We start from the raw sequence: 15,298 nt of genomic DNA on the forward strand, positions 1-15,298 counted from the left end.
ATCAATAATTATTCAAACTTTATTCTGGTTTGAACAAATTTTTTATTAAAAATTGTCAAAACAAATAATTTATTCCTATCACTTAAGCCTGTATTTCTAAAATAAAACAATTGATAATATAATAAAATAAATATAAAATATATAAATAATAATTAAAATATAATAATTTCTAGAATAAAGAAGAGCTGAAAGTACGCCAGGAGCTAAAAATAAAGATAAAGTAGTTGTAAACTGAAAAAGATATGAATGAATATTTTTCTGCATTATTTGAACATTATCAAATATTGGAACTAACAAGGTAAGCAACACTGAAGTTTGTACTGAATTTTTAATTTTATTTTTATCATGTTTCGACAGTGATTAGGTTTAAAAAAGCTCCAGACAAAGACTTGTTTTTTTCACTTTTGTGTTGTATTAACTCTGTCAAGACAGGAATTTTCATATTCCACTTTTGACAAAAAAATATAAACATTTACTGTGCTTTCCTTCACTATTTAAAAAATAGAAAGTAAATAGCAAAAAAAAGTCTAAAGTTAAGAATGTTAACCAACACACTAAAATAGTGAGCCTAACTTTTATACTTTTGATTCTAAAGACAAGAATGCCCCTAGTGAATAGTCAATACAACCTTTTGGAATTTATACAGTGATCACAAAGACCAGGGTTGGCTTAGGTGGGACCCTTTGGAGGCCAATCTTGTTCGATGCTGTTGTAAAATTAATTCTAACTCCCCGGTGGTTTAATCTCAACAAGTGTTTGCAAAGGATTTGATGGTTAACCTTTCAGTTAGCAGCCAAAATTTAGTTATTTTAGCTTTTTGCTTTTTACTTTGACTTCTTTATTTTTCTTGTGTATTTTGTCAAGTAAAGATATCTCAGTTTTAGTGATGTAATGAACATTTTAGTTTTGTGAAGAATCAATTCTTTACAAATGATAACAGTGAAACCCAAGGTTTTCAAAAGCCTGAAATATTAGAATCTCATGATATAAAATTTTAATTGACAAATAATGAATGATTAAAGTTTTTGCAGTTTAAAAAGTTGTAGTGTAGCAAAAAAAATTCGAGTTATAAGTGCAAAGATTAAAGATGACATTAAAGATTAAATATTCTTGATTGTTCTTGGCTACTACCTCAATTTGGTTTACTAAGGTTATGACGGTAAAACAAAAAAGAAGACACTAAAAAAGTCATGAAAATTAACAAACTTTATTTTTTCTAATGGTACAATTTATGATAATTAAAAATTATACATAAAAAATAATATTTACAAGCTAAATCTATATTTACCCAAATAAAGCTTTTAATTTTTTTGTTTCAAATCTAAGAAAACGACACAAAACCTTTATCAAGATTTTGGTACTTTTGATCACATTATTCCATATAAAGATTATTATGAACAGATTTCCTGTGTTTCACAAATGGGACCTTAATGCTGTCATCCAGCCCTTTATAGAAATTTTAACCCATTTTAAAAAGACTATTGAAGACTTTCCGTGATAATTTACAACAAGTGACATATCAAGAAAAACTTGACGTTAAACTAATAAGAATATCATTTTGAGGAGATCTAGACGGGTGGGATGTTAGTTTTCTTTCAGTCAGCTTCATTTTCACATGGTTTACAAATTTTTCCTTTTTTAAAATGTTAAACCATAGTTACCGAGAGACAAAGAATTCGTTCTCTTAAATTTTTAGAAAGATAACATTTTTTTTAAATATAACCAAATTACGTCATAATATACATTTGACTGGAGTAGCAAAAAAAGAACTAGGCAAAAAACGCTTGGTGGACTGTTGGCAAAGAGATAAATTATTGTCACTGAGGTGAAGAGGTCAACTTCCTCTCCACCCTTGGAGCTAGTATCAGATTACATAATTCCAAATTTGGCAACGAATGCCAGTGTTCACGCCTAAGAGATGGATTCCCTGAGCTCAAAAAAAGATAAATAAATGGGGACTCAGCAAGTTGCTGGTATTATACCAATTTTTACAATGAGTCATTAAAGTTACGATGTAATTCAATATTTAACCAATTACATTAAAATTTATGGTATCTTGTATAGATAGTATAGAGTAGTATTCACACTACCAATTCTACCTAATCACAATATTTCCGTTTAACTTTTGAACCTATTATTCCAATGTTTAGTGTCCCTCAATTAAACGTTATATTAACTATTGTATTTAGAGTTGTCAAAAATCAGAAATTATGAACTTAAAATAATAATATTGACGACACATCATCTTAAGCTTTTCAAATATAAACCGACTCAAAGGCTGAAATGTGTTATTTGGCTTTTTGAATAAACGTTTAATTAGAGTACTTAAATTTAGACAATCCTTGTTCATCAAAAAGGGATTAAATTTCCTTTAATAGGCTAAAAGTCATGCCAAAAAAATACTGGCAATAATAAATCTATACAAACTGTGATTAAAACCTATGCAGTAAATATATAGACCATTATATTTAATATGTATAAAAATCTATTTATAAACTGAATAAAAACATTAAAATAAATAAAAACGAGAATCCAGAAAATAAAAATAAAATAAAACTTACTTATTGTATAGCGCTATATCAGGCCGCCATATATGATCGGACGGTACATGAAGCATGGTAACACCTCCGTATTCTGCAGGATCCCATCGGAGCTTATAATCATACCAAAACTAAAAATTGAAATAATAGCTCCTAATTTAAAGTTTGAAAGTTCTTTGGAGACTATTTAAATGTTCTCAAACTATCTTTGCCACCCTTTAAAGTATAGCTTCTAGGCGGATATTATTTGTCTTAACTGTAAGGGTTTGGCTGGTACAGTAATTTTTTAATAGCTTTTTGAATCGCCACATTAGTAGATTGTGCTTTCTGACATAATTTTGCATTCTCAGTCGTTTCTTAAGGTCATTTCATAAAAGTTCATATGAGGATGGACACCCTTGGTATTTGGAAAAACCGGGTTTCCCGAAGGTTTCTTTAACAAGATTTTAATGTTTCCAAAATCATGGTACATCAACTTGAATTCCTAGGTAATAATTTTGAGGCATAACTTTGAAATGAAATTATTTTACAGCCTGCTTAATTTTATTTACTTTAGAGCCTGTTAAATGTAGTCTTTGTGAAGCTTTCAAACTTTTTATGTTAGAGGGGTCTGAGACTTTTGTTTCAGATTTAGTTCCAACTCCTCAGAAACAAGCATTTTAAAATCGTCAATAACAAGCAATTCTTCAGAAATTATGGGATAACTTTAAATATTGAGATTCCAGAGGGCGAGGCTGGGGGTGCAAACTATGTGTGTTATAGAAAGAAACATCTGAGTTTTGCTTTTAATAAGACTTCAAGTTATTTTCATATAGTGGATGACATTTTGAGGATAATTTCAGTGGGTAAAATACACATGAAACTTTGTTTTACTTTATTTTCTGGTTCTTTGGATTACACTTACTAATTTAAATCCGATTGAGTTGGACTAATAACCCAACTAGTAAATTATTGAAGCTGCAAAAATGAACTAGCAAAAGAATCAATCCCAGATAGTAATTTTGCTTCGGTCACAATAATGTTTTGTAACTTTAATCAGTTATTATACGAGGATGCCAACAACAGCGAAGGTTTGCTGCCACTTTTTGACGCGTTACACTGAAAACAATTTTAAATGCTATTTGAAAAGATATGAAGAAGTGTTTTGGATAATCTTCTATTCTAACACATATGCCAAGTAGGGATTCATTAAGATAATTGAGCTTAATTTGGGATGGGAATCCTTAGGATCGCTGGAAGAACCGTTAACAAGTGGGGTTTCAGATACTTCTTTTTTGTTATTTCTGTCAAGGTTAGTTTTAAATTCTCTCTTAGAAAGAAAGGAAGGATTGGTGTTTTAAATTAAAGACAAAACTGTCTCATTAAAACCCTTCTCAAGAGACTTCAAACGATTTCTTTGAGACTCAAATTTGCAAGTACTCAAGTAGATCTACTAGATCTTTGGCACAAATAAAAGAAGAAAGCATACTCTACATTAGCCTCGATGATTGAGTCACACAAAAGAAAATAAGAGCCATCTGGGAGATAGTTTTGTGCGATGCGTAAGATTTCTAGTTTTCCAGAGGAAGAAGATATTACTCTTCACAACAGGCAAAGGTAGATCCAAGGAGATCTTCACCTATAGAGAACATGTCTACTCCCGTCCATTGTCCTTCTTTGAAAAGCTCAATGACGAAGTAAAAAAAATAGATCGCTAAAAATATGCGAACTTCTTAATACCTTGCTATTCACGCTACCGTTCTTAGTACTTTTAAAAAAGCTTCTTATTGTTTTAATTAATCGACCTTAGTGATTCAGAGGTTGCTCTTAAAGAGTTGAGACAAGAAGTCAAACTTTAGAGTTAAGAGCGACGTATCAAGAAGGGGACAACCCCCTCATATATGTCATAATTTCTGTTCGTTTTAAGTTTTAATGTTGCTTCTTACTTTCAGTTTAAAAACTTGCCTTTTTACTTAATTTCTAACCCATTTTTAGATTATGCTGGGAAATCTGGCTCCCCTTCCACGGATAGATTCTCTAGATAGTTCAATCCCGGAGAAAACTTACCCCGGACAATTACCATTAACATCTCCACACATAAAATCGAATCGACAAAGAGAAAGTAAGACAAACAAAAAGAACTTCATACTGGAATTCTGGCAGTTCACCCAGAGTAAAATTTCCCCTGAAAAGCTCACCCCCGGAAACTTCCTGCCCCGTGAAAAATTCTACCCGTGGAAAATCCCACAGTAGAAAAATTTACCCCCCCCCCCAAACCTAAAACTATATGTACACTTCCCAATAACAAATACTATAGCCTACATAAATAAAGGACACATTTCTTAATTTTAAAACTTTTCCCAAGGGGTTCTGGAGTTTATGTTATCTCAAAAGACATAAATATTGAACCTTTCAACTATGTAAAACAAGATGGCTACCTCAAGTTTTTGATCGAACGACTTTGTAAGAAAGGGACGTTGGAGGAGGGCTAGGATGTCCTCAGTCTTTTTGGTATCTTACTAGAACTTTAAGTTTCTGTTTTAATGAGCCCTATTCTAACATTTGAGGACCACTGGTTCATTAGGATCCCCCCTGAAAAAAAACTCATCCGTGATTTTGGCAAAAATAGCCAAAATTCCACAAAAATTTCTTAGAACTTCCAAAATAGATTTCTCTGATAAGCTAAATTAGATGGTGTGACTTTCATGAATATTCCTTGACGTTTAAGGGGTATGTCCCCTCTTTTCCGAAAGTCAGGCCAGTTTTTTCAGGTTCGTAGCCTTTGATGAGTATTAAATTTAAAAAAAAAATATTTTTTAACTGAAAGTAAGGAGCGACACTAAAACTTAAAACGAACAGAAATTATTCCGTACATGGAAGGGGCTGCCCCCTCCTCAACGCCTTGCTCTTTACGCTAAAGTTTTTTATTGTTAAAGAAAAATAGAGCTGTGAGAAAGATTCTAACTTTAGCGTAAAGCGCGAGGCGTTGAGGAGGGGACAGCCCCTTTCATATACGGAATAATTTCTGTTCATTAATGAATAATTAATGCTGGGAAATCCGGCGCCCCCTTCATAGCAATGTTCCTTCCCCCATGAAAACTTCCTCCATGGAAAGATCCTCCCACATACTCCCCGACCCCCCACACTACCAGAAAAAATCCCCTCTGAAAACGTCTCTGTACTTCCAAATAACCAAAACTATATGTAAACATTAGGTAAAGTTCATGACTTTCAGCCCTCCTCCCGGGGACTTTGGGAGATTAAGTCATCCTTAAAGACATATTTATTATATTTTCGACCATACTGAACAAAATGGCTATCACAAAATTTTGATTGGGTGACTTGGGAAATATGAGCATGGGAGGGGGCCTAGTTACCCTCCATTTTTTGGTAACTTAAAAAGGGCACTAGAACTTTTTTCCGTTCAAATGAGCCCTCTCACGATATTCTAGGACCACTGGGTCGATTCTATAACCCCTGGGGAAAAGAACAAAAAAAAACAACAAAAAAAACAACAAATAAACACGCATCCATGATCTTTCTTCTGGCAAGAAATACAAAATTTCTCATTTTGCAGATAGGAGCTTGAAACCAATACAGTAGGGTTCTTGAAAACTCTTAGGGGGTGTTTTCCCCTTTTTTCGAAAATCAGGCAAATTTTTCTCACGTAACTTTTGATGGGTAGGCCTAAACTTGATGAAACTTATATAGTTGCAATCAGCATTAAAATTTGATTCTTTTGATGTATCTTTGGTTGTCAAAATTAAGTTTTTTAGAGTTTCGGTTACTATTGAGCCGGGTCGCTCCTTACTACAGTTCGTTACCAAGAACTATTTGATATAGCCAAGGTTTGCTTTTAATTAGGTTACAGCTGCTTCTGCAGCCTTCAAATGTAAGAGATGGTAGCCATCACAGTGACAAACATATATTATAAGTGACGTTACGACGAACTGATTCAAAACCAGACTTAATAAATGTTAAATATCTGGAATCAGCATAATAATCTAATATATCTATTGATATCTAAATTTTCTTTTTTAGCGTTTTCGTTACTATTGAGCCGCGTCAGTCCTTAATTACAGTTCGTCACCACGAACTACATAACAGGCTTTATTAATGTGAAGGGTCATGGGGGACGGGACTTTCTCTAGCATTTAGGTAGCCGAAGCGTTGGTTCCATTTTCCTATTTTCATAGGCAGCACAATCACGCTGCCTAAGTAAAGAACGATGTTGGCACAAGTTATTGTTTTTTTTTTCCATACCAGGGCACTTCGTATCGAAGAAGGCGTCGTAGAAACTTCGAACGGGGCTTATTAAATTTGAAATTGGAATGGCTAGTGCCCTTTATAATAATCGAAAGTGATTGGAGGGCAACTAACACCCCTCCACGCCAAACCTTTCCCCAAACACATCCAATCAAAATTTTGAGATAGCCATTTTGTTCAGCGTAGTTGAATTCCAAATATAAATTATATTTTTGAGGAGGACCCTCCCCCACAGCCGTCAGGGCAAGATGTGTAAGTTATGCCCTGGAAACATATAAAATCTTTATAGAAAGTTTTGTCGTAGAAACTTCAAAAAAAGGTCATTGAATTAGAAATTCAAAAGGCTAGTGCCCTTTTTAATAGTCGAAAGTGATTGAAAGGCAACTAACACCCCTTCCACGCCCACCATCTCTGCAAACACATGCAATCAAAATTTTGAGATAGCCATTTTGTTCAACATAGTTGAAAGTTCTGGAAACAATGTCTTTGAGGATGAAAACCCCCACAGCCCTCAGGGCAAAGGTTGTAAGTTATGCCCTGGGGGCATATAGGGTTTTGATAGAAAGCATTGTCGTAGAAACTTCAAAAAGGGCTCATTCAATTAGAAATGGAAATGGCTAGTGCCCTTTTTAAAAGTCGAAAGTGATTGGAGGGCAACTAACGCCCCTTCCACGCCCATCATTTCCCCAAACACATCCAGTGAAAATTTTGAGATAGCCATTTTGTTCAACGCAGTCGAAAGGTCTAGTGCCCTTTTTAATAGTTGAAAGTAATTGGAGGGCAATTAACCCCTTCTTACTGCCACTATTTCCCCAAACGCATGCAATCAAAATTTTGAGATATCTTTTGTTCAAAGTAGTTAAAAGTTCTGGAAATTTGGTCTTTGAGGATGAGCCCTAAGGGCAAGGGTTGAAAGTTATGCCCCGAGAGCATATAAGGTTTTCATAGAAAGTGTTTTTGTAGAAACTTCGAAAAGGGCTCATTTTACTGGAAATTGAAAGGGCTAGTGCCCTTTTGAATAGTCGAAAATGGTTGGAAGACGACTAACCCCCCTCTCAAGCCCACCATTTCCCAAAATACATCCAAACAAATTTTTGAGATAGCCATTTTGTTCAACGTAGTTGAAAGTTCTGGGAATTAGCCTTTGAGAATGACAACCCCCCCCCCACCCGAACATCCTTGAAGGCAATGGTTGTAAGCTATGCCCTGGGGGCATATAAGTTTTTTTTATAGAAAATGTTGTCATACGAACTTCGAAAGGGGCTCATTAAATTGGAAATTGTAAGGGCTAGCGCCATTTTTCTCTACTAATCCTCTCCTTGGTTTTAATCAATTATATTTACTCAAGTTCATCTTAAGCAGCGCAATAGCGCTGTCTATGATGATTTTGAGTAAATATAGAAAGCGTTGTCTTAGAAAATTCAAAAAGGTCTTATTCAATTAGAAATTGAAATGGCTAGTGTAAGGGCTAGTGTAAGGCCTAGTGCCATTTTTCTCTACTAATCCTCTCCTTGATTTTTATCAATTATATTTACTCAAGTTCATCTTGAGCAGCGCAATAGCGCTGTCTATGATGATTTTGAGTAAATATAGAAAGCGTTGTCTTAGAAAATCAAAAAGGGCTTATTCGATTAGAAATTGAAGAATTAGAAATTACAACCCCAAACAAATACAATCAAATTTTTGAGATAGCCGTTTTTTTCAACGAAGTTGAAAATTTTGGAAATTAGGTCCTTGAGGATGACAACCCCTACATCCCTCAGGGCAAGGGTTGTAAGTTATGACCTGGGGCATAAGAGTTTTTTATAGAAAGAGCTGTCGTAGAAACTTAAAAAAGAGATGATTCAATCTGAAATTGAAAGGGCTAGAGCCCTTTTTAATAGTCGAAAGTGATTGAAGAGCAACTAAACCCCCTCTCACGCCCACCATTTCCCAAAACATATCTAATCAATATTTTTAGATATTTATTTTGTTAACCGTAGTTGAAAACTCTGGAAATTATGCCTTCGAGGATGACAACCCCATACAGCCCTAAGGGCAAGGGTTGTAAGTTATGACCTGGGGGCATATGAGGTTTTTTGTAGAAAGCGTTGTCGAAAAACTTCAAAACGGGCTCATTCGAATGAAAATTGAAAGGGCTAGTGCCCTTTTCAATAGTCAAAAGTGATTGGAGGACCACTAACCCCCCTCTCAAGCCCACCATTTCCGCAAACACATCCAATCAAAATTTTGATATAGCCATTTTTTCAACGTAGCTGAAAGTTCTGGGAATTTGGACTTTGAGGTTGACAACCCCCCCCCCCCCACAGCCTTCAAGGCAATGGTTTTGAGCTATGTCCTGGGTCATATAAGGTTTTTTATAGAAGATGTTGTCATAGAAACTTCAAAAAGAGCTCATTCAGTTCGAAGTTGAAAGGGCTTGTGCCCTTTTTAATAGGCTAGTCAAAACTGATTGGATGGCAACTAACCCCCCTCTCACGCCCACCATTTCTCTAAATTTTGAGAAAGCTATTTTTTCAAAGTAGTTGAAAGTTCTTGATAATATGTCTTTCAGGATGATAAGCCTCCCACACCCCTCAGGGCAAGGGTTGTAAGTTATACCCTTGGGTCATATAAGGTTTTAATAGAGAGCGTTGTCATAGAGAACTTCGAAAAGGGCTCATTTAATTGGAAATTGAAAGGGCCAGTGCCAATTTCTCTACTAGTCCTCTATTTGAGTTTTATCAATTATATTTACTCAAGTTCATCATAGACAGCGCAATAGCGCTGCCTGTGATGATTTTCAGTAAATATAGAAAGCGTTGTCTTAGAAAATTCAAAAAGGTCTTATTCGGTTAGAAATTGAAATGGCTAGTGTCTTTTTTAATAGTCGACAGTAATTGGAGGGCAGCTAATCCCCCTCTCATGCCCACCATCTCTCCAAACACATACAATGAAATATTTGAGATAGCCATTTTTTCAACGTAGTTGGAATTTTTTGAAATTACGTCTTTGAGGATGACAACCCCCCACAGCCCTCAGGGCAATGGTTGTAAGTCTACCCCTGGGTGCATATGAGGTTTTTGTAGAAAGTGTTGTCGTAAAACTTCAAAAAGGGCTCTTTCGATTGGAAATTGAAAGGGCTAGTGCCCTTTTTAACAGTTGAAAGTAATTGAAGGGCAACTAACCCTCCTCTAGCCCACCATTCCCACAATCAAAATTTTGAGATAGCTATTTTTTTCAACGTAGTTGAAAGTTCTTGATATTATGTTTTTTAGGATGATAAACCCCCCACACACCTCAGGGTAAGAGTTGTAAGTTTTGCCCTATGGGCATACAAGGTTTTTTTAGAGAGAGTGTTGTCATAGAATCTTCGAAAGGGATCATTCAATTAGAAATTTAAAGGGCTAGTACCATTTTCTCTACTAATCCTCTCCTTGATTTGTATCAATTATATTTACTCAAGTTCATCATAGGCAGCGCAATAGCGGTGCCTAAGATGATTTTGAGTAAATATAGAAAGCGTTGTCTTAGAAAATTCAAAATGGTCTTATTCGATAAGAACTTGTAATGGCTAGTGTCTTTTTTAATAGTGGACAGTAATTGGAGGGCAACTAACCCTCCTCTAACGCCCATCATTTCCCCAATCAAAATTTTCAGATAGCTATTTTTTTCAACGTAGTTGAAAGTTCTTGAAATTATGTTTTAGGATGATAAACCCCCCACACCCCTCAGGGCAAGGGTTTTAAGTTGTGCCCTATGGGCATATAACGTCTTTTTGGAGAGCGTTGTCATAGAATCTTCGAAAAGGGATCATTCAATTAGAAATTTAAAGGGCTAGTGCCATTTTTCTCTACTAATCCTCTCCTTGATTTTTATCAATTATATTTACTCAAGTTCATCATAGGCAGCGCAATAGCGGTGCCTAAGATGATTTTGAGTAAATATAGAAAGCGTTGTCTTAGAAAATCCAAAAAGGGCTTATTAAATTAGAAACTGAAATGGCTAGTGCCTTTTTTAATAGTCGACAGTAATTGGAGGGCAACTAATCCCTCTCTCACGCCCACCATTTCCAAAAACACATACAATCAAAATATGTTTTTAACGTAGTTGAAAGTTATCGAAATTAGGTCTTTGAGGATGACAACCCCCCATAGCCCTCAGGACAAGGGTAGTAATTTATGTCCTGGGGGCGTATGAGGTTCTTATAGAAAGAGTTGTCATGAAAACCTCAAAAAGGGATCATTCGATTTGAAATTGAAAGGGCTAGAGCCCTTTTTAATAGTCGAAAGTGATTGAATTGCAACTAATCCCCCCCCTTCTCACGCCCACCATTTCCCCAAATACATACAATCATTATTTTGAGATATTCATTCTGTTCAACATAGTAGAAAGTTTTGGAAAGTATGTCTTTGAGGATAACAACCCCAAAGCCCTCAGGGCAAGGGTTGTAAGTTGTGCCCTGGGGGCATATGAGGTCTTTGTAGAAAGCGTTGTCGTAAAACTTCAAAAAGGGCTCGTTGGATTGGAAATTGAAAGGGCTAGTGCCCGTTTTAATAGTTGAAAGTAATTGGAGGGCAACTAACCCCCCTCTTACGTCCACCATGTCCCCAAACACATGCAATCAAAATTTTGAGATATCTATTTTGTTCAACGTAGTTAAAAGTTCTGGAAATTAGATCTTTGACGATGCTAACCCTCTCAGAGCCCTCAGGGCAAGGGTTGTAAGTTATGCCCTGGAAGCATATAAGGTTCTTATAGACAGCTTTATCTTAGAACTTCAAAAAGGGTTCATTTGATTGGAAATTGAAAGGGCTAGTGCCCTTTATAATAGTTGAAAGTGATTGGAGGACGACTAAACCCCTTCTCAAGCCCACCATTTCCTCAAACACATCCAATCAAAATTTTGAGATAGCCATTTTGTCCAACGTAGTTGAAAGCTCTGGAAATTAGGTCTTTGACGATGAAACCCCTTCCCCACAGCCGTCAAGGCAATGGTTGTAAGCTGTGCACTGGGGGCATATGACGTTTTTTTTATAGAAAATGATTTCATAGGAACTTCAAAAAGAGCTCATTCAGTTCGAAATTGAAAGGGCCGTGCCCTTTTTAAGAGGCTAGTCCAATCTGATTGGAGGTCAACTAACCTCTCTCTCCCGCCCAAAATTTCCCAAATCAAAATTTTGAGATAGCCATTTTTTCAACGTAGTTAAAAGTTATGAGTTTTTTTTAGAAAAAGTTGTCATAGAAACTTCAAAACAGGATCATTCGGTTTGAAATTGAAAGGGCTAGAGCCCTTTTTAATAGTCGACTGTGATTGAAGAGCAACTAACCCCCCCCCCTCTCACGCTCATTATTTCCTCAAACACATCCAATCAAAATTTTGAGATAGCCATTTTGTTCAACGTAGATGAAAGTTCTGGAAATTAGGTCTTTGAGGATGACACTCCCCCCAGAACCATCAGGGCTAAGGTTGTAAGTTATGCCCTGAGGGCACATAAGGTTTTTTATAGAAAATGTTGTCGTAGAAACTTGAAAAAGGCTCATTCAATTGGAAATTGAAAGGGCTAGTGTCCTTTTTAATAGGCTAATCGAAACTGATTGGAGGGCATCTAGCCTCCCTCTCACGACCACAATTTTCCCAAACACATCCAATCAAAATTATGAGAGCCTTTTTTCAACGTAGTTGAAAGTTCTGGATATTTTGTCTTTGAGGATGATCACTCCCCCACCCCTCAGGGCAAGGGTTGTAAGTTATGCCCTGGGGGCATATAAGGTTCTTATAGAGCGTTGCAATAGAAACTTTGAAAACTTCGAAGGTCTAGTGCCCTTTTTAATAGTCAAAAGCGATTGGAGGAAAACTAACATCCCTCCCACGCCCACCATTTCTTCAAAAACATCCAATAAAGATTTTGAGATAGCCATTTTATTCAACTGTAGTTGAAAAGTCCAGAAATTTTGTCTTTGAGGATGACACCCCCCCCCCCCCCAGCCATAACCGCAAGGGTTTTAAGTTATGCCCAGGGAGCATATAAGATTTTACAGAAAGCGTTGTCACAAAAACTTCAAAAAGGGCTCGTTCAATTGGAAATTGAATGCGCCGGTGCCCTTTCATATAGTCGAAAGTGGTTTAAGAGCAACTAATGCCCCTCTCAAGCCCACCATTTCCCCAAGCACCCCCAATCAACATTTTGAGATAGAAATTTTTTTCAACGTAGTTGAAAGTTCTGGAAATTAGCTCTTTGCCAGCGTTGTCGTAGAAACTTCAAAAAGGAGTTCTTTACTTTTTCGGAAAAACTTATTTTGTGCAAAAAGTTTTTTTGATTAATCTTACAAGAAAAGTTCCAGATAAGAAGCTAGTTTCACTTTACTTTTGGATAAATTGTTAAAATTTTTTAATTGTACATAGATAAGATACTGTAATGTAGCTTCAGTAGAATGATATAAAAAACACAACAATAACGTGAACGTATTCAATAAAAAGCTTCAATTTGGCTCATCTTTTTTAACAGAGATTCTGACTAAGATTTTGTTCAATAATTAGAAGAAATTAACTGATCTCTACTAAACCAATAAACTACACTAATATACTCCTTAACATGCCCGGAAGAATGTCTTGATTAAATTCTGATCTAACCCCAAAAACTTTGAGACTAATGTAGAAAATGCTAAAAACTATCTTTATCAACGCCTTTAACTTATTTTCACTGTAGGTTATCTTATCCAAAACGAAATATTTACTTAACGTCATTACTGGAAGTGATTTTTAAAGTCATGGCTCATGGATGTTTGAGTAGTCCAAAATAAGAAGAAACGCGTTCTAATATTGTTTTTTTTTTTTTTTTTTTTTTTCAAAGAAAGCGCTGGAGTAAAAAGAAATAATGGTTGTTCCATGTTTTTATTATGTATAGTTTTCGATGTTTCCTCTTAAAAACAAGAACCTCAATCCCCACCATACAGGCCGAAAGGAAAAAATACGTTATTCTTTTTTTCTTCCTCTTTCTGAAAACGTGTGCTAAATTTTCTTTTTTTTATGCAGCCCTAGCATATGTTTATCATGGGATTAGAACCAATGAACTACTTTAAGTAGTTTCAAATCATAATACAGAGGTTTAATTGAAAAAAATAAGTCTTACCTGTTCTACCCATAGATTCGTTGTCATAATTTGATTCTTTAAATTCTGAAAGAGAAACAAAATCAGTTTTCCTTAAAAAGATAAAGAAAGGACAGATTTATATTTTTATCGTAAATAAACATCAGTGAAATAAACTGCAACGTTTAAGGTAAAACATAAAATCGCGAAGAAAACGAGGACAACTAACACCCAGTGAAAAAATTGAAAAATTATGCAAATATTTGAATCAAGACCTCCACTTGACCGTCCTCAGTGCAGAATAAAACTAATAAAAACATAAAAAACCAAACCTTAAAATAAAAACACAAAACTAAAATTGAACGACCCTTTCTCAGTAACGGTGAAAGGGTAAAGAGTTACCCTTTCACCGTTACTGAGAAAGGGTTGTCCAATTTTAGTTTTGTGCTTTTATTTTAAGGTTTGATTTTTATATTTTTATTTGTTTTAGTCTGCACTGAGGACGGTCAAGCGGAGGTCTTGACCGAAATATTTGCATAATTTTTCAATTTTTTCACTGGCTGTTAATGGTCCTCGTTTTCTTCGCGATTTCCTGTTTTATCATAATTAGCCAGTGTGGTCTCAGAATTTTTTTTAAAATTTAAGGTATATTGTCTTTTTTAAATACCTTTATCGATCTAATCCAATAGAGCCTGTTTATGGTTTTCCATGTATTTTGCGGTGTTTCTTCGTTTTTCACACTTTTATTTAAAATCAAGAGTGTAGATTTATTTTTTGAATTTTATTGAAAAGGACTGTCTATGGTAAATTAAATTTATAGTAAGTTTTTATGAAAATTAAGGGGAAAGTTGATTTTTTCAGCCCCGAATAATCAGAGTATTAGGGGCGATTAAAGTTAATCTTATGAGAATCTCCTTGGTGAGGTGAGGATCGCTCAAGAAATAAGTATTGCCAGCTAAGAAAATCGTCACAGATAATTACCTTTTAAAATTTATCCCTATTATGGTTAGTATGCAGCAAAAATTTAAATGGGGTATGTTACTACATCTTTACTGTATGAAGATACTTATACCAGAAATTACTATATTAAGTACTGAACACTTTTTAAATGGTTAATTTGTTGGTTTATTATCAGCACACGCCTAAGGTATATTGGATTGATGTTAACGTGATATACACTAAGCGAAAAAAAGCAGAGGTCTTCTTTTTTTCACAATATTCACAGAAAATTAGTGACATGACATTCTAAGAAATTACACTTTTGATGCTGTTTAACTAGTGTCCTAATCGGCTAGCGTAAGGAGGAAGAGAGAAGGGGGGCTCATTCAATATAAAGACAGTATCTTACACCTTTAAAATATACATAAGATACTAATGCTACAAGTAATACCGTCAAATCATAGTAACATATAAAAACAAGAATTCTTCAGGAAAATATCAATA

General features: G+C 35.1%; 1 protein-coding gene across 3 annotated transcripts in view; it reads right to left on the bottom strand.

The window, feature by feature from the left end:
• The window catches only part of nAChRalpha4 (nicotinic acetylcholine receptor alpha4), a 327,885-nt gene that overhangs the window by 265,813 nt on the left and 46,774 nt on the right, over positions 1 to 15,298 (bottom strand). For all 3 annotated transcript variants that reach the window (XM_089094869.1, XM_089094868.1, XM_089094870.1), the window contains 2 exons: positions 13,898 to 13,942; positions 2,562 to 2,671 (listed from right to left, as the gene is read on the bottom strand). In XM_089094869.1, coding sequence (XP_088950995.1) covers positions 2,562 to 2,671; positions 13,898 to 13,942 — 155 coding nt within the window. The remainder of the gene's footprint in view (positions 1 to 2,561; positions 2,672 to 13,897; positions 13,943 to 15,298) is intronic.

Source organism: Artemia sp. Qi Xiang Cuo, chromosome 9 (genome assembly GCF_049724085.1).
Source record: "Artemia sp. Qi Xiang Cuo chromosome 9, ASM4972408v1, whole genome shotgun sequence".
In the NCBI taxonomy this organism is placed as follows: domain Eukaryota; kingdom Metazoa; phylum Arthropoda; class Branchiopoda; order Anostraca; family Artemiidae; genus Artemia; species Artemia sp. Qi Xiang Cuo.